Source organism: Cervus elaphus, chromosome 8, assembly GCF_910594005.1.
Source record: "Cervus elaphus chromosome 8, mCerEla1.1, whole genome shotgun sequence".
Classification (NCBI taxonomy): domain Eukaryota; kingdom Metazoa; phylum Chordata; class Mammalia; order Artiodactyla; family Cervidae; genus Cervus; species Cervus elaphus.
Genome location: NC_057822.1, coordinates 10042274 through 10065609, shown reverse-complemented (window position 1 = coordinate 10065609; position 23336 = coordinate 10042274). Strand labels below are relative to the sequence as shown.

The 23336-nt window shown below is 57.0% G+C and overlaps 2 protein-coding genes across 3 annotated transcripts; both read right to left on the bottom strand.

Annotated features, from left to right (window-relative positions):
* Nucleotides 1–149: 149 nt before the first annotated feature.
* On the bottom strand, nucleotides 150–9069 carry SYTL1 (synaptotagmin like 1). The gene is made up of 15 exons (XM_043909399.1): nucleotides 8942–9069; nucleotides 6633–6855; nucleotides 5495–5643; nucleotides 5223–5295; nucleotides 5102–5147; nucleotides 4570–4654; nucleotides 3905–4008; nucleotides 3627–3740; nucleotides 3245–3411; nucleotides 2884–2980; nucleotides 2156–2314; nucleotides 1805–1883; nucleotides 1586–1685; nucleotides 591–796; nucleotides 150–376 (listed from the first exon to the last, which is right to left on the bottom strand). Exons 2-15 carry the CDS (start codon nucleotides 6815–6817, stop codon nucleotides 237–239), a joined length of 1704 nt encoding a protein of 567 aa, XP_043765334.1. The 5' UTR covers nucleotides 6818–6855; nucleotides 8942–9069; the 3' UTR covers nucleotides 150–236.
* Nucleotides 9070–12238: 3169 nt separating this feature from the next.
* TMEM222 (transmembrane protein 222) lies at nucleotides 12239–23088 on the bottom strand. Of its 2 annotated transcripts, none has more exons than XM_043909392.1 (6): nucleotides 22851–23088; nucleotides 17473–17557; nucleotides 16161–16192; nucleotides 14627–14723; nucleotides 14417–14538; nucleotides 12239–13281 (listed from the first exon to the last, which is right to left on the bottom strand). In XM_043909392.1, the coding sequence occupies exons 1-6, from the start codon at nucleotides 23045–23047 to the stop codon at nucleotides 13194–13196; spliced, it is 621 nt and encodes a 206-aa protein (XP_043765327.1). In that variant the 5' UTR covers nucleotides 23048–23088; the 3' UTR covers nucleotides 12239–13193. The 2 variants fall into 2 exon arrangements, with proteins under 2 accessions (XP_043765327.1, XP_043765326.1); XM_043909391.1 differs by having other exon boundaries at nucleotides 14408–14538; nucleotides 22851–23086.
* Between the last annotated feature and the right edge of the window lie 248 nt (nucleotides 23089–23336).

Here is a 23336-nt window from a genome sequence, read left to right as displayed (position 1 = left end):
CCTTGGCAATGTCTGAAGTATGGACAGGGGTCCTAGGACCAGCTCCCTGAGGTCTTTATGTCTTGAGTCTAAAATTCCTTCCTCTGGCCCCCTTCACTTTCACCACCAACCCCCTCCCCCATCCCAGGCAGACATCAGCCTCCTTGTTGCCCTCAGAATAGACTTTATTTTTTAGCCAAGGGAAGGCCCTGAGATGGGGATCCCAAAAGAGGGGTTTTGTAGAGCATGTAGGGCAGCTATGTCCTGGGGGCCAGGTTGGTCCTGAGGGGCAGAAGGCCATCCACCCACTCACATGGCCGCTCCAGGAGGCTTTGCCACAGCCGCCTCTCCTCATGTGTGGAGTCCATCCAGGGCACCTGGAGCCCGTAACTGCTGCCTGGGTGTAGTGGGCGGGGGGAAGGGGTGGAAGGCATGGTCACGTTGGACACCCCAGATCCTGAGGAACACTGCCTGGTCCCTGGTCATGCCCCACCCCACCCCCCAGTTCCCAGTGGACACCAAGCTCAGGAAAGGACAGAGACCTGCCCAAGGCCACACGCTGAGCCCCTGCCTCTTAGCATCAGGTCCCCTCAGGGCTCTTCCCCACTCACCGGTGCCCAGGCTGAGGCGTGTGCCCCCCAGCTGGCGACTGCCCAGGGCCCCATGGTCCCAGAGGGAGAGCTCCGCACAGGCCTGGCGCAGGTCAGCAGGCCCAAAGCCATCATAGACCATGGTGTGATTGAACATGGGGTTGAGGCTGCGTCGCACCACCCTTGTCCGCTGGCGGCTGGCCCGGCTATCATCAGGCAGCACCGAGCTGTGGGGGAGGTGGGCTGACGTCAAGTGGCCACCCCCTCACACTCCCCAGCACCCACCGGTCACCGAGTCCTACCCACACTCCCTCGCAATGTCCATGTCCTCTGGTTCCTGCCTGAGAACCGGCCTCAAACCCTTGCTGGGACCTTTGCTTCGATCTCCTGCTTTTAAAAAGTACAACTCCTATCCACAGGACCCCAGAGTAATGTCCCTGAAATGCCAGTCTGCTGCTCCTCAGCTCAGTCACCTTCAAGACCACCCAGAAGTGATTTCCAAACTTTTCTAAAGCAGGCGCTTGAAGCTCTTTCTGCAAAACAAAATATTACTCAGAAGTACAAAACCTAAGGGGAAACCAAAGCCTCTGGTTGAACCAGGGCTGGGAGCTCAGAACCTCATGGGCCCCGCCTCTGTTTTTTTCTCTGAGGGTGGAGCAGCAGATGCAGGCGCCCCTAGAATTCCTCTGGTGCTTACTTTGAAAACCACTGAACTGCAAGGAAAACCACAACCTGGTTTTCCAGGTCCTCCATGGGTGGGCCCCCAAGACCAGCCAGGTCTCAGTCTCAGCTCTCCAGCAAGTCCTATAGGCGCCAGTCACTGGAATGCAGCTGCTGGAAGGAGTCCTCACTCTCCTGACTCGAGGCCTTTGCTCAAGCGGTCCCCTCCACCCCTGCTCAGTGGTCAAAGCCCAGAGTGGGGGTAGGGGGGAATCAAGAGTGGGTGCATGTTGAAGGTGGGGGCGCTCCATTGCAGGAGAAAGGAAGGGAAGCCGGGAAGTGGCGATGCCCCTCACCATTGTACGAAAGTATCTGGGGACCCTGAGCGCAAAGGGATGAGATCCTGAACCTCCTTCACCCAGAAGTGCAGCTCCCCGCTCGGGGGCAGTCCCGGACCTGCGGAGAGACTCGGCTCAGGCCCTGGCCCGGGGACAGCATCCCCTCACCCTTGCGGGACCCGGGTTCCCCGCCTCTCCAAGCCCATCCGGCTTGGCCCCTCGGGGGCGGTCACTCACCCTCGGAGCCAGCGGGGACGTACTTGAGGGACAGAGAGAGCAGCCCGCGGCTGGGAAGGTCGTCGGGAGAGGGCGGGACCTGCGAGAGGCGGGCTTGTCAGGGTCTGGGGACGAGGTCCTAGGGAAAGGAGGGGGGCGGAGTCCCCAGAAATTGGTGGGGCGTGTCTCTGGGGCGGGGCTCCGAGAGAACCGCCTGCGGAATCCGAGAGCCACCCAAGCACCAGCCGTCGGAGACCAGACTTCTGCATGGGGCCGTTAAGGTTTCGAGGGCGAAGGGGACTTGGGGAGAGCCCGGTGGGTTAAAGGCGGGAGATCTGTGCCGGGCTCTCCCCACGCGGGCCAGCTGCTCACTCGGGGCTGCAGGGGGAGCCAGGTGGGCTCGGAGTCCCAGTCCCACGTGTTCAGGGGCACTTCGACTTCGCCCAGAAAGATGTTGCGACCCAGGCTTTCGCGGTGCCACACGGACAGGCTCAGCACGCGGCCCCGGAGCTCGGTCTGCGGGACAGAGTACTGGGGACAGGAAAGAAAGAAAGGGAAGTCTCTCAGTCGTGTCCGTGAGGTCTTTGCGACCTCATGGACTGTAGCCTACCAGGCTCCTCCGTCTATGGGATTCTCCAGGCAAGAATACTGGAGTAGGTTGCCATTTCTTTCTCGAGGAGATCTTCCTGACCCAGGGATTGAGCCCGGGTCTTCCGCATTGGAGACAGACGCTTTGCCCTCCGCGCCACCAGGGAAGTCCGCTGGGGACAGGAGGTGCACTTAAATGGAGCAGCGTCGAGGCCGCGGCCTCAGTGCTGTCGGAGTGTTCGCTGGGGCTTATCCTACCACGCTCCTTGCCGGAAGGAATCCTGGGGAGCCCCAGACGGCGTAAATGGGGGTCTGGACTAGCGCCGTGCCCACCTCTAGACCGACATGCCGGCGGGTGAGTTAAAAGCGAGGCCCTCCCTGCCGTTCCTCCCGCAGAATGGAGGATTGGAGCGACCAGGAGTGACAGTACCATGTCTACCCCTGCCCCGCTGGGCTCGCAGGAAGGGGGGTTCGGTTCATTAATGGGGCCTGCCCCGTCGTCGAAGCCTCACCCGGAGAATCTCGTTGAAGACCGGGTTCAGATTCCGTTTCTTCACGGTTGTCTTGCGCTTGCTCTGCTTATCCGGGAGGAGGTAGCTTTTGACGTAGCTGGAGCGGGGGAGGTGAGGAACGGAGGTAAGGAGGGGGGGCTTTACCCTTCCAGCCCCTTCCAGCACTTGCTCCAGCCACAGCCTGGAACGCGTGGCAGGCCTCGTGCCGCGCTTTATAGGAGTTAAATCACCCAACTCCTGCGTCTCCCAAGAAGGTTATTCCCATTTTGCAGATGGGGAAACTGAAGCCAAGAAAAGCGGCGCGGTTGGACGGAGAGCGCGGCCCCCTTAGCGCCCCAGCCTCGCGGGGTCGGGCACTCACGGGTCGGAGCGGCGGCGCCGTGCGGCGGCCAGGCCCTGGCACTGGATCACGTGCACGCGCAGCTCGGCGGCTCCCGGCTCGTAGCGCAGCGCGAAGTGCACGGAGCCACGCACCTGCACGGCGCCCGCCTCCGGCTCCCCTGACAGGCTCATCTGGCTGCCGCTCAGCTGCGGACGGAGGGTGGGAGGTCAGGGCGGGGGACCTGGGCTCACGTCGGCGCTGGGGAAGCCGAGCGCCGAGAGTTCAGATCGCGGGAGTTGGGGGTCGGGGGGGGGGGGGGAAGTGAGGTCAAGGGAGGGGTTATGCAGGGGTTGCGTGTTGGGATACGGGGAAAGGAGGCTTCCCCACCCCCACCCCCAGACCCTGTCCCTCGTCCCCTAACCGTGGAGGAGTTGAGGCTGGACATGGAGGAGCTGCTGCTGAGCATGCGGTCGAACGAGGGGTCGGTCCCCGGGGTCTCCTCCCCATTCTCCAGCATCTCAGACGCCGCCTGGGTCTTAGGAGGGGGGTAGGTGACTAAGTGACCGGGGCGCCCCCGTAACCCCTCGCCCCTCCCGCGGCGTTTCCCGGTCCCGCACAGCTCGCAGCCTCGGGCAGAGGTGCTCCCCGCCCAGAATCCGCTCCGGGTCTTGAGAGCAGCCGCGGGCCTCTCCCGCCTACCTGGGCAGGCGGGGGCTGCGGCTCCTCCTCTCCCCTCGACGGCGGCTGCATCTCCGGGTCCGCCTCCTCGCCGGCGATGACCGGAGGGTGCCCCAGGTCAGGGGCTGGGAGGGGCACAAGCTGCTCAGCGAGCCCCTCCCTTGCCCGCCCGCCAACCCGCCCCTGAGCAAATTTGGAGGGACTGGTTTACCAGCCAGGTTCAGGCCCCAGGGCTGCCCTGCGGTCGCCCGTGGAGACCACGCCTCCCCGCCCACAAAACAGGAGAAAGGTGAACACAGGTGTTTGGGGGTCACTTAGAGCTGTCTCTGGGCTTTCCTGGACTGTAGCCTGCCAGACTTCCCTGTCCATGGGTTTTCCAGGAGCATCGCTGTCTCCTGCATTAGCAGGCAAACTCTTTACCGTCTGAGCCACCAGGGAAGATCAGATGGTAAAGAACCCGCCTGCAATGCGGGAGACCAGGGTTTGATCCTTGGGTTGGGAAGATCCCCTGGAGGAGGGCATGGCAACCCACTCCAGGATTCTTGCCTGGAGAATCCCCGTAGACAGAGGAGCCTGGCGGGCTACAGTCCATGGGGTCGCAAGAGTCGGACATGATTGGGCGACTAAGCACAGCACGCATAGAGCTGTCTCTGATCCCCCAGCCTCCCTGTGCTTTGAACACACACCTCCCGGCTCATCTTCTTGGGCTTGGGGCTCCTCCTCCTGCTCTGAAGGCTTTGTGGGGACACATGGTGAGGAGACATCCGGTCCCTGAAAGAAGCAAGGGGTAGAAGTCACAGTGGGGACTGGTAGTGAAGGGGTCAGAGGTTATGATGGGGTCAGAGGTCAGAGGCTTCAGCTCCAGATTTTCCACCGCCCTCAGGGCCGAGCCAGCAGCCAGCTGCAGGACCAGTCTGGCCCTTTTACTTCACATCCCTTCACACTTCAGGAACTGCCCTGCCTGACTCCCAGGGTCCCCAGCGGTGGCATCTGAGTCTTGGACCTTGCCCAGTTCTGTCCCCCACCCCACCCCTAGTAGCCAATTCGGTTTCCCTTAGAGGCTGGGCCCAGAGCCCCATGTGACAGAGGAGGAGGACAGAGGCCTAGCCCAGGGTCTCCCAATTAATTCGCAGTCTGGGTTCTTTCCCCCCCGCACACCCCACCTCCGCTCCAGAGACTACACGCACTCGTTAGCCTGTTGAATCACTCATTACTCACCTCCGCCTCGCTGAGCCTCTCTTGGGGGCCCTCGTCTACGGAGAGCCTGGGAGGAGGGAGAGGTGTAGTCAGGGATGGGCCGACTGGGAAGCACCCGCCACTGCCTGCCACACCTCCTCACCTGGGCTCCAGGGCCTCTTCAGTCTCTTTCCCTGCAGCCTCGGCCTCCCCATCGCTGCCTCCAGCCTGGTCTCCTGCACCCAGGTGAGACGTTCTGTGAATCCCTGTTCCTGGGATGTCTGGCCCTTGGAGATGCCCACCCACTCCCCAGAGCCCATGGCAGGGCGGTGCCCACCCAGAGTCACATAGTACCAGGGGCCCCCTCTCCTTGTCCACATATACCCAGTGACCTGGGCTGCACAAGGCCTGCCCCCTCTGGGGAGCTCCTCTCACCCCTGCAGCCCTTCTTTCTGCGGATAGAAGCTCGGACCAGGTCAGAGCCGAATTGGGCGTGCTGGTGCCGCTGGGAGCGTGCTTCCTGGAACCAGTCCCCAGTTAGGATCTTCAGCTGCCCAGGGTCTGCCAGTGATGCCCGGAGCTTGCTGGAGGATGGGGGAGGACGTGGCAGTCACCGCTTATGCAATCAAGCATTCTTGCCACCCACTCTGTGTGCCAGGCCCTGTACCTGGGGCCAGGGATATAACAGTAAATCAGACTTGGTCCCTGCTTTGGAGGTGCTCGGGTTGGTGGGAGACTGAGTCTGGAATAAACCAGGACTACTATAATGTTGTAGGAGTCATATGTATGTAAGAGGGTCAGCTTTGCCTTTGAGAATCCTGGAGAGCTTCCCAGAGGAGGTGACATTTGAATTTCTTCTTAAAGGACAAATTCAATTCTCCAGGTAGAGAAGGAAATTATTTATTCTTCACTAAATGACTGTGTATAACCCTTCTTAACTCTATGAAGTAGGCTCCTTAACCCCATTTTACAGATGAGGAGAGCGGTGCTGGTGAGGTCCAAGGTTATAGGCTAGGAGGTGTCTGTGTGTCCCCAAACACTACTGACAAGTCCCACGCTCCTCTTCACCATTTTATTCCAGGCATGAGGGAAAGCACAGAAGTGAAGGGTGTGTTTGGGGACTGTGGAGCGACTGAGTGGCCATAGCATTACACTTTGAGTATGTCAGGTGGTGGGGTTTACTGGTGGAAGGTGAGATGGGAGAGGCTTCCAGAGACCAACCAGGGAGGCCTTGTGGACCACAATTCTGAGCTTGTCCCTGACGGGATGCTGAGGTTTCAGGAGTGGATACCAAGAATAGATCTGGAGAGTTCTGGCTGCAACATGGCAGGTGGACCCGAAAGGGCGAGACTGCAGGCAGGGAGGCTGGCAGGGAGTGGGTGCAGCCATGCTGGGAGAGGTGATGAGCTGAGGCCATGGGCCTGATGGCCAAGCGCCAAGTAGACCAGGGGGCCAAAGCAAGGCCTACTGAGATTTCTGACGGGCTGCACCTTGAAGGGACAGGGTGGGGGCCACCTGAGCACCCCCAGGGCCAGAGGCCCCTTTCTCCAGGGCTTCCCTTGTTCTGCCTTACCTGACCCGTCCCTCCTCCAGCTGGCGCAGGCGGGCATCTCGCTTCAGGACCTCGGCAATGGCCTCCTGCTCCTCCTCTGTCAGGAAGCTGAGATCCAGGAGCCCATCGGGCTCTGGCTCATGTGCCATGAGGAGGCCAGGCAGGGACCAGAGCCCCTCTGGAGCTGGGTGGCCCCTCTGGGGCATCAGCCGGGGCAGCGCCCAGGCTGGGCACACGTGGCTCCCTGGGGGCACACCAAGGGTCAGGGCACATCCTGGAGCCAGCTGCCTTTTTCTGCCCAAATATACAACCCTGTGATGGGCAGGGTACAAGCCCAGGAAGGCTGAGATCAAGGTGGCTTGAGAGGTACTCATGGACACATGCTTACAGAGGCCCATGAACATACTCAGGGACACACTTCAAGACATGTACAAAGACATGTGTGTACACACTGATACATGTAGATACACTTGTCCCCAGTGAGACGTACACCTGGTCACGCATGCACACTGACCCTTGTATAAAAACAGGCACATGATATCTGGTCCCACATAAAGGGCCCTAGGCAGTCATAGACCCAAATCTATGTGCAGACCAAGAGATGTACCTCACACCTCCTCACACCTGCACACAGGCAGGGGCATACAAGGGCAACAAGGACCACAGATGGCTTCACCCTGGGAGCAAAGGCGTGTCCCTAGATACCTACAAATCACACAGACTTCTGCACACACATACTGCACCCCCCCAAACCGGATTGTGACCTTGAAGCTAGGGACCAGGGCCTCCCCCCTAAAGCCAGAATTGTGCACACAGCAGATGGTCAGTAAATGTTTGACTAGTTAAATGCAGAAATACACCTGCACACACATGGGGAATACACACACACACACAGCCAGACACATATCTGGCTTGGGAAACACAGGCTCACACACATATCTGCTTGGCACTCTGCCCTGGGAATCTCCCTACCTGGGTCCCTCCCCTCCACCCTTCACCCCCACCCGGCCCTGGCCCAGTGGGCCTTCCTGTCTGAGGCAACCTCCTCCCCAGCCCACAGCCCAACTTCCTCCCCCGGAGGTAACCGCAGCACCCACTCCCCCTGCGGCCTCCAGCCCAGGGATGCCCCTGCTGCCAGCCCTGCCCCCTGACCTGGAGGCCCAGGCCACTCTACTCTGACTGCATGGGATCCCCACACCCCGGCCTGGATCTGGCTGGGGTCTTGGCGGTGGAGGCTGAGTGCTGCAAAGCAGCTTGGGTACCATGGTGACTCCGGAAGGAAAACATCTCTGCAGCCCCGAGGGGCGTGTGGACGTGGCAAGGGGCCCGCGACTGGGCCTGAGCCCACAGGGCGGGGTGGTCTCTCCTGTCCTCCCGCTCCGCCAGTCCCCTCCCTCCCGGGGCACCAGGCAGGGCCAGGGTGGGGCGAGGACGCTCAGTAGGCAGGTCCTGGCTTGTGTCCGCGCTCTGTGCCCTCCCAGCTGAGTCAGCGAGCCCGTCAAGCAAGCCCCTGCCCCACCCTCCCAGGGGAGGTGGGTGGGTGTCTCGATCAGGTGTCCTGTATGACGCTGGGGAAATGCCTTGTGCCCCACGCTAACAGCATTTCCTGAACGTCTACCATGTGCAGGTCCGGGGTGTTGCAGACGCAGGGTTCGGGGCTCCTCTGGGGCCTGGCGTGTGAGCCCCTGTGTTACCTGGGGTCGCTATGAATCTCTGCTCTCGGCAGGCGCCTGCATACCGTGGGCCTGGGCGCCTGTGTGTTTTGTGGGTGTGAGTGTTGCAGCTGTGTGTGTCTCTGGGCGTCATGTCACAGCGTGCCGCTGCAGAGGGGACTGTCGTCTGGGTGGTGTGTTCTGTGACCTTCTGGTGACAGCGGAGTGGGGTGTGCACCTGTGTGTGTATGTGTGACGGGGCTGTGTGTGGCGGTGGGTAGCCTGGTGCCCCGGGGGCTACCCAGTGTGTGTGTATGAGCGTGGAGGCGGAGGGACGGTCTGTGGAATTGACTCTACTCTGGTCCTGAGGTTGAGGGCTGGGCTGTGGGCTTCTGAGCCCAGGGTCCCAAGCAGCGCGCCCCTCCCTGCAGTCCCTTCTGGTCTCAGAGGCAGAATCCAGCCTCTGGCCCTCCCCATGGTTCCAACCCTCATGGGACAGACCCATTGGTCAGCTTAAGTGTCTGTCCGTTTGTCTGTCTGTTTGTCTGGTTGCTCCAGTCCGAGACACGTTCCACCTCCCCTCTACACACTGAGATCCTAGAGGGTGCTCAGGATGCCAGGTGGAAGTGCCCGCCCCTCTGGGCACAGGCAGGGGACCCCCAGCCCAAGGTGTATTACCTGTAGGGGTCCAGAATGGAGGGGACGCCTTTGTGAGGTAGCCCTGGCTCCCCTGGCCGTCAAGTTCAGGGACCAGGAGAAGAGCAGTGAGGGCCTAAGGCTGACTCAACCGGCAGCCCAGCAAAGTGGCTGCCCCACGGAGGAGGAGGAAACACCTTCTCACAGGGCCCGATGCAAAACCGGGCCTGGACTCCTGGCTCCCCAGGGGTGCAGTCTTGGCTTTCAGCAAACCCAGAGCTGATCTGGTCGGTGGGAGAGGCCCGGGGCTTGGCCCCAGCTCCTGGGCAGACTTCCTCTGTGACTCCTGTAACCCGAGCTGGCTCTCACCCCTCAGAGCCTCGGCTGCCTTTTTCTACAGAATGGGTTGCAGCCCCATCCTGCCCACTAAGGAGCTGATAGAAACTTGCTTTGAAAGCAAAGTTAGAAACCTTTCTGAGAACAAGGGCAGTGGAAGGATTGCACACGGCAGCCAGATAACCCCGAAGAGTTCCTGCTCTGCCGCTGTGTGACCTTTAGCAGGCCTCAACCACTCTGAGCTGCAATTTCCTCCTATGCAAAGTACGGGCTGCAGAGCGTGAAGAACCTCTAAGGGAGATGGAAGTGCCTGGAACCAGTTGGCACAGTTACCAGGTCCTCTGGCCAACATAAGGCCCTTTTGACAACCGCTGTCCCTCAGTGTCCACACATGCGTCCCAGGAAGTGCTATTACCCACCCCGTATCTATTAAATGGGGATAATAATCCCTCCTCAGATGGGTCTCACTAGAGTGCAGTGAGATTCCTACAGGCCCTTAATAAACATGTATATGCATGGGTAGATGCAATAGCCATTGAATGTCCACTGTGGGAGCCGTCACTTTGATGCCAGCCTCCTCTGCCAAGTCTCCCCAAATGGAAGGCGAGTGGCCAGCAGCACCCTCACCCTTGCCCATTATTCTGTCCTGGCTCCACCCAAGGATGCTTCTCTATTCCACTTCTCAGCTTTCACCCTGGAAAGCATCAAACTTCGCTGTCTATTCTGGCTTCCATACTCTCTTCCTCTTTCTGATCTATCCTAGCATCTGTGACGCTCCTCTCTTCTCAACCTCAATTCCTCTGTACCCTTCCCACCTCTAACTTTCTGTTTCCACGTTTCCATTTCTGTGACCAGCCCTCCTGTCCTGGCCTCCAGGCCTCCTGACACTTGCTGCCGCTCCCCAGGCTGCCCCTCTTTCCCATCTGTCCCCCACCTCCGCCACCGTCCCACTGGCCAGGTTTCTGTTCCTGTTCAGTCTCTTCTGGAAGCCTCTTCCTCCTTGCCTCCTGGCCTCCACCCTCAGCACTACCCCCAGCCCTTTATCGCCCAGCTGTCAGAGGGCTCTTTTATCTGTCATTCCTCAGCTTTGGAAGCTGCCAGCAGACAGCCAGGGGAACCCTCTGACCCTTTTAACAAATCTACTCCAAGCCTGCCCAGCCGATTCTTATCATCTCCCAAGACAGTCCATCCTCCTTTGGGCTGCCCGGCCCCTCGGCCGACCCTCAGGACCCCTGCCTGGCTTTGACTGGTCCTACATCCTTAGAGCCCACTGACAGGCGCTGCTTCCTGCCCCTCAACACCCCCCTGCCCCCCACTTGGTCCACGTGTGCTCCCAGCTCAGCTGCAGAACTCCTTCCCCACCCGCTGCCACTCCGCGCCTCTGCACTGCGGCTGGTCTCCAGGCAACTCCAGGCTAAGAGGCCCCGGACCTCGGCTAAAATTCTGGCTCTGCCACATGGCTCCCGTGGCCTTGGATCAATGACAGTCTCTCTATAGCGTCTATCCCTTTATGAAACAGGGACAATGGCAGCCGTCTCATAGAACGATTGTAAGGAGGTTCCTTTTTCTTGCCTCCAGCATCCATTCTCCCTCTTCCTGGGCTCCAGCGGGGCCACCTCGCAGGGTGGTTCCAAGTGGGGGGCTCGGGAGCCCCGGTTGCTGCCTTTGAACGTGGCTCCACGCTTCCTACCTCTGTGACCTTGAGCAGATCACAGCGCTTCTCTGTGCTTTTCTTTTTCAAAAAAACATCTTTTAAATTTTATTTTGGCTGCCTCGAGTCTTAGTTGGGGCGCATGGGTTCGTTCCTTGCGGTGCATGGGCTCCAGAGTGCAGAGGCTTAGTTGCCCTGCGGCATGTGGGGTCTTAGTTCTCTGACCAGGGATCAAACCCGCGTCCCCTGCATTACAAGGCAGATTCTTAACCACTGGACCACCAGGAAATCCCTTCCTTTTTTAATCTTCAAATGGGGATGACAGCATGTTCCTCATCGAGCTGAGGTGAGGGTAAATGACAGACTTTATCAGCACTTAGTAACCGTTAAGTGATTTTTATGACACCGATTTAGGTCCATCACCACACAGCTGATTTAAAGTTCTGCTGTGTGAAAGCAGGCCTGAAAACTTTCCTGTCCATTCTTCCATTGTGTCCTCTGTACCAGAACTTAACCCCAACCCTTAGGTTGGACCCCAGTATGCAAAACAGATTTTTGAAAATGGGATAGCTCTTAAGAGGGAAGGTGGCACTACCCTAACCCGGAGAACCCCCAGGCTTGCAAACCACAACACTGTAGGGTCTGGGGTGAGCCGATGGACACCTGATCCAGGGCCCAGAGGGCCATCCTTGGGCTTTCAGGATTCTGAGACCAAATCTTTTGCTAGTTCAACTAAAGTGACAACTGGCATAGCGCAAGATTAGGAAAGACTTTGCCAAGGAAGTGGCTTTTAAGCTGGGAAGGAAGGGCATGACTTCAACAGGTGGACAGCAGAGGACCAGAAGCAGGCGGGTGTTGAGAGTGGGTGCTAGCTTGTCTTGGTGGAGACCAGGAGGCACCAAGAGAGACTGCCGGGTCCCCAGGGCCATGAAGACTTGAGGCGCCACGGAGCAGGGCACAGACCTGACCCCTAGGGGTCAGCACCGGGAGCTTGGCAACACGATCCGTGGATACGGCGGGGGCTGGACCCAGGGCTGTGGTCTGTCCTACACTGACTCCCAATCCCACTGCCAAGTTCTTCTCAAAAGGGAATATGGGAGGGGATTCACTATTCGTCTGCCTCAGGGAGACAGCTTCGGGGTGGTGGATGAGGCGTGGTGAGGAACCTCCACAGCTCAGGCTCAGAGCGGGATACACCCGAAGGATGCTGACTCTAAGCTCCAGACACAGCCATGTCCTCGGCAACCAGATCCCTTGCTGGGGGCAGAGGATCCCAAGTTCATCCAGAAGACAGGAGCTGAAGGGAGCTCACATCCTCCGTGAACCCAGGGAGAAAACAAGGACAGGCCTGCTCCGGAGTTCACACTCTTTATTGTCCTGTCCAGGGAGGCTTGCACAAAGCAATCTGTGCAGCAGAGGTGAGGGGGCGGCATGGCCCGTCCACATCTTGGAGAGAAGAGGGAGCTGTGGGAGGCGGGCAGAAACAGCTCTCCTTCAGCCTTCTGACGGCGCTGGCTGCATCAACGGCCCTGCGACATCTTGGAGGTTGTCCAGTCACCAATGCGAGGTCCACACCTGGGGCTGAGGTCAAGCTTTGTGACACTGCTCTGATCTGCAGGGGTCACCTTGGGTATATCACTCGTTTCTCCAGCCTGGTTGGGGGAGCCCAGGCCCCGAACTTCAGGGGAAGATAGGCCCAAGGGCTTGCAGGCCCTGGGAGAGTGGGAAGACAGTGCTGCATGGGCTGGAGGCCGCCCGCTCGTGGGGCCCAAACCACCCCGAGCGCAGCTTCTGACAAACATCTGAGGGGTCCGTCAGTCCTGCTGGGCCATTCTAGTGGCCAGTGGAGAAGGCAGGCCCTGGGGCGCCGAGCTCACGGAGACTTCTCAGGGTGCCCTCGTCCTGGTACCAGAGCTCTGGCAGGAGAATGCAGGGCTGCCCTGGCTGGTGGGTCCAAATGCCCTTCTCTCCCCAGCCATGCACTGGGCTGAGGCAGAGGGAGCCCAGCTCCAGAGGGAAACTAAGGCTTTTCTGACAGATGAACAAAGGGTACCTCGAGGGTGGGGGTCTCAAGCCTGGGATGGAGGGGTCCGGGAGCTTCTGAGCAACCGGTTAGGCACAAAATGCAAATGCCTCTGCCCCAAGCTCACCCTCAGCCTTTTACTCCATCCCGCCTAGACCAGACCCTGGGTCAAACCCAGCAGGCCCATCCCTGCCTTTCGGGGCGAGGACAAACAATCTGGGACGAAACAGAGGTGGCGGCTGCCTCCTCAGGAGCTGGGTGGGCCCAGGGCCACGGAGCGGCCATCACCGCAGGTTAAAGACCAAGCTGACGGTCAGGATGATGCCCAGGAGGAGGACAAAAGGCAGCCAGGTCTTCACGAAGGCGCCGACGCTGTGGAGAGAGAGGAGAGTGTGGGCTGTAAGGGCCTGGGGAGTGAGTGAGTGTGCAGCTCAGAACATCGTCCACCTGCACACCCAGACGGGGCTGCTCCCCGCAGGAAGCTCCCGGACCCACCCTCTCAGCCCCGAACTCGGTCAACTGAGGGACTGGTCCACTACGGAGGCCCACCAGCTCCCATCCTGGGCGGCCGCCATTCCAGGCGCCTGGTGATGGAACACCTCGCTGGGCGTGTACAGGAAGACAGGCCCCGCTGTGGGCCTTCATGACTCCATCCACAATTGCCCCTGTGTCTGGGGAGGGGTCTCCGGCAAGAGAACCAGCAAGTCTTTAGTCTGTATGGTGCAGACAGCCTATGAGGTGTGGACTGGCTGGCCAGAGTCAGCACAGGGTTGGGGCTGGAGTCAGGGCCCCGGGTTCAACCCCGGCTTTGACTCAGCCTCTGTGTGACCGCAGTTAAGGGCTTCCCAGGGGACCTCTAAAAGCCTTTGGATCAAAAGAGTCTTCTGAAAAGAAGCCTTTTCAGAAGCTTTGAACCATGAGCGCAGCTGGAGGAAAGCCTGGAGAGGCGGCCAGGCTAGCTCAGGTGTGCGCTGGGGCCCCATGGGTGGGTCACTCCACCTCTCCGAGTTCCCTCTGCCTGTGAATCATGACTACGACCTGTGACCTCACAAGTCATGAGGCCGTGGCTTCAAAGGGCTTCCCAGGCCACCATGGGGGGCCCACCTGCCCAGAACCCTGCCTCTGGTAAGGAAAGCTGGGAGGGGACCCTGTGGGGTCACCCACCCTTATGTGAGGGTCTACCTGGTTCCCTCGACCTGAGCACAGGACTCAGCACGTGCGCAGTGTCCCCGAGGAGCCAACATCTTTATCTCCGTTTTACCAAAGGGCAGGTGCTGCTTAGGAGAGGCCAAGGCTACTCGCCAAGATCTCGCCGTGAGCAGGGGACAGAGCTGGCCTCGGACGGCACGCCCTCTCGGCCAGCTCTGGGTTATTTCAGAACCTCCGCGGCTCCCATCAGCACCTGCTTGGCCCTGCTGGCTGGAGGACCCCAGAAGCCGCCCTGCTGGGATGCGTGGCCCTGGTGGGATCTGTGGAAGCACAGCCCCCGGGGGCTCACCTGACGTACTTCCCGTAGAGCAGGCAGAAGAAGCAGAGCGTCACCATGTTCCAGTTGGTGCTGTTGTTGTAGCGCATCAGGTTCAGGGCCAAGGCCACGTGTGAGTGGCAGTTGTCACAGCAGAGATTGTGCTGGAGGTGCAGGGAGGGCTGGCTCAGGCCGGGCCGCAGGGGGGCGCCCTCCCACCCTGCTTCCCGCCCCCAGGGGTGGCCCACCTACCATTCGGTGCTTGTACTCCTCTGAGGCGTCGTGCACACCGGTGTCCCACGCGTTGGGCCCGCTGGCGTAGACCTGAGCAGGGTCCAGCTTCCAGTACCTGAGAGGGGGAAGAGGGCATTCTGGGCACTGGCTCAGCTCCACGACTGTCCCCTGACGCCTGCTCCGTGTGCGGCCCTGAGCGGGCGCGGAGCTGCAGGGCTGAACCAGGCGCAGGCCGAGAGCCACGCAGCTGGCAGCTGGGACAGTGTGACATGCGCGGCCTCGCAGATCCTGGGGAGGACATGGGCTCACTCAGTGGGGGTGTGAGAGGCTTCCTGGGGGCGGGGGTGGGCGGGAAACACGAGTCTTGTGTGAAACAGGAGGGATCAGCCAGGCACGGCGTGGGTAGTGGACGTTCTAGGCAGAGGGAACGTCTGAAGGGAGGAAGCGGCACGGTGCTGTGTGGCGCCTACAGGCATGAAGACACTGGAGAGGCGGGGGGCCATGCTGTGGGGACCCGAATGTCCTCCTGAGGAGTTTATCCGTCTTTCCCCTCACCTCCTCACTCGGGAGGCTAGGGTGAGGAGGAGAACACCCGGTGGAGCTTAAAGCTCACAGCCCTCAAGCTGGGGGTCGGCCCACAGGGTCTCTCAGGCGGGGGCGCCGGGAGCTCGAGCGCCCTCTGGCTGCTACGTGGGGAGTGGCTTGACAGAGGAGCCGACAGCCTGGACGGGAGAAACCGCCGCCGTCTGGGGACGTGGTCTGGGGACTTGGGCTGCTCGGCGGTTCCTGCTTGGAAACGGGTGCCTGATGCCCTTCTGACTCCTGCTGAAGAGCGAGCTGGCAGCAGACACCCAGGCCAGAGGTCCCTGAGGACGCCAGCAGGGCTTGGGAGCCCCGCTCCAGGCTGCCTGCGCTGTGCGGGACACCTACTCCTCCAGGGCTCCACCCTCCTGGACGCTGCCTCGACCAACAGGGCACCTGATGCTCTAATGAGCAGACCGATGACTGAAGCGCTGTCTCCAGGCCACAAGAGAGACAGGCCCCCAGACAGAAAAACTGAGGTCCCCAAACCCCATGCAAACTAGCAATACTCCAGGAGGGCCTAAATTTGCTTTCGTTCTCTCCAACCAGAACTTCCCAGCAGAGTTCCAAACAACGCCTCCCTTTTACCTTAAATGGTGTATTTGTTCCCTGAGGGGCAGGAGAAAGCGTCTAGGTTTTGGAAGGAGACACACCTGCATGCAAGTTCCAGTTCTGCCACCTCTTTTCCATTTCTCACCTTTTCCTTCTTTCCCTCACCTTTCCGACGCAGCTGAAAACACGACCTTGCACGGCTGAGGCAAGGTCTAGAAGTCCTGTGGGTAAAGGACCTGGCCAGGGACCGGAGCAGGAGATGTGTGGTACAAGGCCAGACCCTCTGGTGGACCCTGGCTGCGCCCCCCTCAACCCCTCCTCATTGCTAGCTTCTGCTGTGACCCCAGGAGGCCTGGCCTGCTGCTCCAGGCAGAGGAACCTGGCTCCAGGGCCAGTCACACGCACATTCGTCACTTACTTGGCAGGCTTCCCAAAGGCCATGTTGTCTTCCTGTTGGGGGACAAGAGCAGAGGTCAGTGGGGAGCCTGCATCCGGGCCTAAAGACAGACCTGGGTTGGTGGTGGAAGTGTCGTGACTTAGAAGGAGGTATGCCACTTAGAAGGTGGGCACAAGTGGGGCGTGGGCCCTGCTCTGGGGCCGGCGGGGTATCTCAACTGCCTGCAGCAGCTTTGCTGTGTGAAGAAGGCGACGCGGCAGGGGTGCACAGAGTCCTGTGCCCAGAGACCAGATGCTCGGGGTACAGGCATGACCGCCCCTCTCTGTGGCTCCCAAGTAATTCTCTCCCCCTCTCCGGGCCTGGAGTTCTCCAGGTTCTCTGGTCAGTCCCTGGTCTGTGCCCACAGGGAGGTGGTTTCCTTGACAGTGTGAATGAGGATGCCCTCTGACCTCCTAACCCGTGTGCTGGCCCACACGGAGCCTGGCAGTGTGACTGCAGTCGAAGCAGGACGTGGGGTGGGTTGCGGGGGGACACAGAGTGGGCCTCAAGAGGCCTCCTTTGAGGGAGATGTTAGAGCCGAGTCCTAGACCTGCTGCAAAAGACGTGGAGTGCAGGAGTTACACAGGGACAGAGGCTGGGCTTAGCATCTGCTCACAGAGCTCGTCAGAGATGAATTCTCATAAACGTGTATGACACGGAAAGTGAAGGGTATGAAAGACCTTTGTGGTGTTAGAGATCATGATAAATGTGAATCAGACAGGCTGGTACTGTCACACTCGTTTGTCCCAGCCGCGGATGGAGAGGAAGCTGCAACCTCGAAAGAGGCAGGATGCTGCCTGCTTATCTAGAGCAAGCCCACTGCCTCTATCTTGGGCCCAACCCCTGGGAGCAGACCTGAGAACACAGCTGGTTCATTCTAGAAGGCCTGCCCCTTCTCCATGGCCACACCCAGAGAACCATGTCAGCCTCCCATGTGCCCCCACCTTGTGACTCCCACCTTCTGAAAGTCCAGAGATGTAGTTCCAGGATGGTCTGACTCTCCACTCTTGCCTCTAACCCCTACCCATGTCTTGGTACCCCCGGGGTGGGCCAAGGGCTGGGTCAGTTACTTAAGACTCCTTCTGGCCACACTGCCCTCCCGGCCTGTCCTGGAGGCAAGAGAAGGGGAAAAGGGGTCAAAACACTGGTGGGGAGCAGAGGGCCAAGGCCAGGACTGCGGGGCAGCTGCACTCTCTGGATACTAGGGACATGGGAAGGCTGCCTGCTGGCAAGATAGGCCAGCCTTCCATGGGAGCCTCAGAGCCCTCCAGAGGGCGCAGAACGGGGAACTCACCGACACGAAGTAGGGGCCAGCAAAGTCCCGAATGACTCCTGTGGATGTGCAGATGCCCATGTGGCCAATGATGGGGAAAAACCACCTGTGAGAAACAAGGACATGGAACGGCAGAGCTCAGGGGAGTCTCCCAGCTGGTCAGACAGAGCTGGGGACACTCCATCCGGCGTGAGAGCAGATGAATATAATATGTGTGATGAGTGCCCATGAGGCTGGTGTGAGGGGCGGGGGGTTGGGAAGAGGGGCCAGTGCAGACGAAAAACAGAGCGGGGAATCTGTGCGCCCACAACACAGCTAAACTCCAGGGACAGTAACACCGAGTGAGGTGCGGATGCGGAGCGACGGGAATGCTCCTTCACTGCTGCTCGGAGTATAAACCGTTCTACAGCTTTCACAAACGGGCACTACACCCTCTACTTCAGCAACTCCACTTCAGAGTAAACACCCAACAAAAGCAATCTTTTGGTGCCAGTGCCCACCAAAGCTGTGGACCAGAACCTTCACAGCACCTTTATTAAAAAATAGCAGGTAAAAAGAAAAAGAAAAAAGTTTTAAAAGGAAGGAAAAAAAATAGCTGGAAATATTTGTCAAAACTCACTGAACTGCACACTTAAAGTGCATGCACTTTACTGCATGTGAATTATACCACAATAAAGTTGATTAAAAAAAACCAGAAATAAGCTAAATGTCCAACAATAATAAAATGGGTAAGTAGCCTGGGGTATAGTCACACAGTGGAATAGCAGCTAACAATGCGAAAGAATAAACTGCTACATACAACACAGATCTTCACAGACATAAGCAGAGTAAAATAAATCTCACACAAAAATGCATGCATAGTATTCTGTTATATAAAGTTCAAGAAAAGGCAAAACTAATCTATTGTGCTGGAGGGAGAAGATGGGTTATTTCTGCGGCAGAACTGACAGGCACAAGGGAGGCCCCCTGGATACTGGAAATGGCCTTTCTGGACCCGGGTGACGTGAGCGTACACATATGCAGAATTCATTAACCCATACACTTAAGATCTGCATCCTTCATGCTATATCTTATATCTCAATAAAAAGTTTTTTTTCTTTTTTTTAAAGTAGGGGGGAGCATTTAAACCAAAATATGTATATGTGTGTGTGTGTTGGGTGTGGGGTAAGTTCAGAAGCTTCCTCTGAGGAACTGATAAAGAAACAATACGTGCAAGGGTAGAGAACCGGACAAAAGCACGGTGTATTACAGGAATTGAGAGTTCAGACTTTTAAAAGTCATGGGCATTTACAAAAACCCAAATCTCAGTAGGACCCCTATATGCAAAACACACAGGAACTCTAGATCTGTCTGTAGGCTGAGAACTATGGCTCCACAGGAACTAGGTGGTGGAGAGACTGATCAGTTTAAGAAGGACTCGCAGGGCCAGCAGCCAAGTGTGATTTTAAGGCTGCCTGCTGGAGAGGTGGAGGCAAAACCTGGAGATGCAGCCCCAGGAAACAATTATGTGGGGCTAGGGCATCACAGAGGAGGTGACCTTTAACCCAGACCTGTGAAAGGACAGGATGTCCAGAGGCAGAAAGCAGAACTCCAAAGGCAGCAAAGTGCAGCATGTGCCTGGAGAATGGGAGGACAGTTCAGAGGCTCTTCTGGAATACTGGCAAGAGGTGACAGTGATCCTGAGCAGAGGAGTGGTGGTGGGGTGGTGAGAAGCAGATGGCTTCAGAAGATCTTTCAAAGGAAACTGGGTGGTTTTATGACGACAGAATAGAGTGATTCTGGGCTGCAGCCTGAGGACCTGAAAGGATGGTGGGGAGCGGTGGTTTGTTTTAAATTTTTTGCTGTCACATGGCTTGAGGGATCTTAGTTCCTGGACCAGAGACTGAACCCAGGCCCCTGCAGTGAAAGGGCTAAATCCTAACCACTGGACCACCAGGGAATTCCCAAGTTGTCTTTTAAGAACGTAATCCAAATGCCGTCATTCCCTTGCTTTGACATCCACTGAAAGCTTCCTGTTACACTTATAATATACTCCAAACTCCTTCCAATAGTCTCGTCTTGCTTATCGTCTGATGCCACCTCACTCTTTTCTCTAGCTACACTGCCCACTTCTGGTTCATCAAACACACCAAGTCCTCCCACCTCGATGCTTTTTTTGTTTCTTGCTTTGGCTTCCATCCCAAACCCTCTTCTAGAGCTTCGAATAGCTGGTTGCTGCTTATCATTGATGCCTCAGCTCAACCATCAACTTTGGAGGTTTTCCTTGATGATGCCTTCTAAAGTAGCCACACACAACCCCAGGCACCCTAGATCCCATTACTCTGCTTTAATTTCTTTATAGTATCTACTACAATCTCAGATTACCTTGTTCACTTATATGGTCACTGTCTTTCCCTGTGCCTGTGAGCTAAGTTGCTTTAGCCATGTCTAACAGTCGTGTCTGCAACGCTATGGACTGTAGCCTGTCAGGCTCCTATGTCCATGGGATTCTCCAGGCAAGAATATGGAGTGGGTTATCATGCCCTTCTCCAGGAGATCCTCCAGACCCAGGGATCGAACCCACGTCCCTATGTCTTCTGCAATGGTAAGCAGGTACTTTACCACTAGTGCCACCTGGAAAGCCCCTGTCTTTCCCCACTAGCATGTAAACTCCAGGAGAGCAGGGATTTTCTCTTTGGTATTAGAGTAGCCCACAGGCAGTGCCTGGCACATGACTGGAGCCAAGCAGCCATTGACTAAATGCTGAATGAATGAATGTCCTGCATTTAAGAGTGGAGTCAGGCTCTGAAGTCAGACCTGGGTGGAGTCTTCACTGTGTTTTGGGCAGGCACTCATTCCCATCTCTCAGTGAGAGGTGAACGCTAATGATAGTGCCTCAGTGTGGTGTAATTGTGAGGATCAAATAGGATATGCTTGCAAAATGCTTGACACTTCCTTGCACTTGGTAGTTGCTCAATGTTGTTACCATGAGGCGTACAATAAACACTTGCTATATGACTGGTTGGACTGGTGTATAAGTTGCTGAAGATTCATAGCGGCCACAGCATGGACACTCAGGATTACGGGAAAGGCCTCAGATCTCTCAGACCCTAATCTCAAGATCCCTCTTTCTCTCCTCTCCCCAATTTCTTTCATCTGGTTGGGGCAAAGGTATGGCTTTGACCAGTACTCTATATCCATGGCTGCACTGGAGGTTAGAACAAAGCCTGGAGACAATGGCAGGGCCTGCACGTGGGGAAGCCCCGGAGAAGAAACTCTCAAAGTGTTTGTCAGTCTGGAAGCTCCATGAAGGCAAGCTCCAAAGCTGCTTTGTGGACTACTGTCTATTCAGACCTAGTATGTAACAGGGCCTCAAGATCTGCTTATTGAATGAATGAGTTACTGACCCTGGACCCTTACCTAGTAAGGTAGAGTATTTCAGTGGAAAAAGCCCTATGCTGGCTTCAAAGCTTTTGTTTCCTCGTCTATAAAATGGGGGTGATAGTATTCATTTTCTTTCTTTAAGTTGATGTGAGGACTGAATGAGACAGTGAATATAAAATGTTTAGAACAGAGCCCAGAACAGAGTGAGTATCTACTCTTTGCTGTTTTTTGTAGTAGCAGTAGCTGTTATCAGGCTTTTCACGCAGAATCATCAACAGTTCTGAGGGGACAGACAGATCTCTGGATTCAGTTGCCTCTTCTGATCCTCCCCCTCCAAAATCAATGACAGTTGCTTGTACCCCATCTGTTCCTAGCTCTGCACTCGAGGTCGGCAATCACCATAATGCACTACAATGGTTCACCTCTCTCTCTCTCCTGCTGGAGGGCAGGTCCTTTGATGGGAACAGGAGCCCTCTGACAGGGGCACTAGATTCATCTTATGAACACCCGTACACAGATCTGCAGAGAAACGGAGTGTGCGCTGCTTCTAGCCCAGATGACTGGGGCCTGTGGTGCTTCCACTCAACGTTGCTACCAGCTCTCTGAAGAGCAGAGGACTCTGCAAACGTGTTTTTGAGAACAGGGGAAAACCAAAGAGATCTTGGGATAACAACACGATTTTTAGCAAAACCAATACATTTCCTCCCACTTATTCTTACATTAACATTTTACTTTCTTCATAGCACTAATCACTATCAGTTCTTTTATAGTTCACTTGTTTACTATCTCCTTCCACCATGATTTAACTCTGTGAGAGCAAGGATCATACCTGCTTTACTCACCACTATATTCTTGTCACATAGAACTATTCTAGGCACACAGGGGTCACTGAGCAGGTGTGTTAAAAGGAATATTGAGTTAATCTATGAAAACACTTTCTTAAATATTTTTATTTTTAAAGGACCCATACTTGGATATTCTTAAACAAATGCAAAAGTATTTGAAACAGAAACAATAGAAATATTTTAACATGATGCAAGACTTAAGAAAAAGAGCTCATTTTAGAATCAGAAACATATAAGGACAAAAATGATCCGTTCTCCATACCACCTGGCTGTTTTTGATACAGGGAACAAATAAGTCTATTCCATCAACTGAGAGGGAACCGGATGTGGTTAAAAGAGAGCAAGTCAAAAAACGGTGTTGGGGATGGCTTTGCTCACTGTCATGTGAACCTGATCAAGACATTTAATGGTAGAGATCCATCATCTGAGACCGTAATTCCTACCTCAGAAAGTGGCTGTGAAATTCAGAGAAAATGGGTGTAAAAGAGCTTGGCCAAGTGTCCAGCACGGTGGGTAATGGTTATCATCAGTTGTCAGGGCTGAAGCACCAGGGCAAACCAGCTCCCTACCTCCCTAACCCCGCGGCTCCTTGCTACAAGGCGCCAGCACTTTCTGGAGCACCTGCTTTCTTTTCTGACAAAGGCTGATCTGATGCCATAGAAAGAACTTTGGTCTGGTGGGCAAACTGCCTGGGACCTAAACGCGCTTTGCAACAGAGATGATGTGGTCATATGTCTAGGGGCCCTTCCAGTGACGACATCCCAGGAGTCAGTGTGGTCCCAACCAAACTCCCATTCTGGGCCTCCAGACCCAGCAGGATGTCTTGCGTAGAGGAAGTGACCAGAAATCGTCTGTTTAATGAATGAATAAGCCAGTGAATGAATGAAGATGTCTCTCTCACACTAAGTCAAGGGGCCCCTTTTCTGTACGCCCACAGGTCCTGGGCTTCCCAGCCGCTGAACCTCTCCACAGTCAACAACTGTCTCTCAGATCAGACCAGGTGTAACGAGGGCGAGGAGCCGGTCCCATCCGTCAGCACCACTGGCAACACGCGGGTGGAGGGGTACTGATGAACCCCGGCCCCTCGGGAAGGCTTTGCTGCGCTTTGGGCCAGGAGGCTGGCCCGGGGCCGCCGGAGGACAACGCGCCGGCCCCTCTCCCCGTCCCGGCAGAACGCCAGAGAAGACTCACGTGAGCACCGGGATGGGCGTCCACACCACGCAGTACGGGAAGCGGCTCCGCTCCACGTCCATGGCGCCGCTGCCAGCACCGCTAAGTTGCTTCTTGTCCGTCTCGGCCGCCGTCGGCGCCTCCACTTCCGCCATACCGAGCGGGGGAGGCAGCGGCGGCGGCAATAGGAGCGGCGAACTCCCTTCCGCTTCCGCCATGGTTCGTGCGCCCTGCCGGCCCAGCCCCTGCTCCAGTGCAGCTCGCTGGGTGGCGTCACTTCCCGGAGATGGGGTCCGCCCGGCTTGGCTTTCCCCCCGGGAATAGGAGCTGCGTCCCTCTGGGCCCGGCGCCCGTCAGCGCCGCGCCGGTGGCGCACAGTCTAGTGCGGGAGCCTCACCAAGCACTTAGTAATTCAGTACGCTGAGGGTTTCTGAGAGGTGTGGTGCAGTCTCTACTTGTTGAGCGCTCCTTAGGTGCCACGCGCCTGACATACACTGTTTTTAATAC

Bases quoted from the DNA above. Each gene is read 5' to 3' on its own strand.
- SYTL1 (XM_043909399.1), bottom strand. From the start codon at position 6,817: ATGCCCCAGAGGGGCCACCCAGCTCCAGAGGGGCTCTGGTCCCTGCCT. The intron at 1,884-2,155 runs GTGAGCAGCTGG...CGCCTCTCGCAG, and splicing joins GGCTCCCCCTGCAGCCCCGA to GTCCCGCCCTCTCCCGACGA. The intron at 1,686-1,804 runs GTGAGTGACCGC...GTCTCTCCGCAG, and splicing joins CGTCCCCGCTGGCTCCGAGG to GTCCGGGACTGCCCCCGAGC.
- TMEM222 (XM_043909391.1), bottom strand. From the start codon at position 23,047: ATGGCGGAAGCGGAAGGGAGTTCGCCGCTCCTATTGCCGCCGCCGCTG. The intron at 14,724-16,160 runs GTAAGTGACGAA...TCCCCCTCTCAG, and splicing joins GCCTTTGGGAAGCCTGCCAA to GTACTGGAAGCTGGACCCTG. The intron at 14,539-14,626 runs GTAGGTGGGCCA...CTGCACCTCCAG, and splicing joins AGGAGTACAAGCACCGAATG to CACAATCTCTGCTGTGACAA.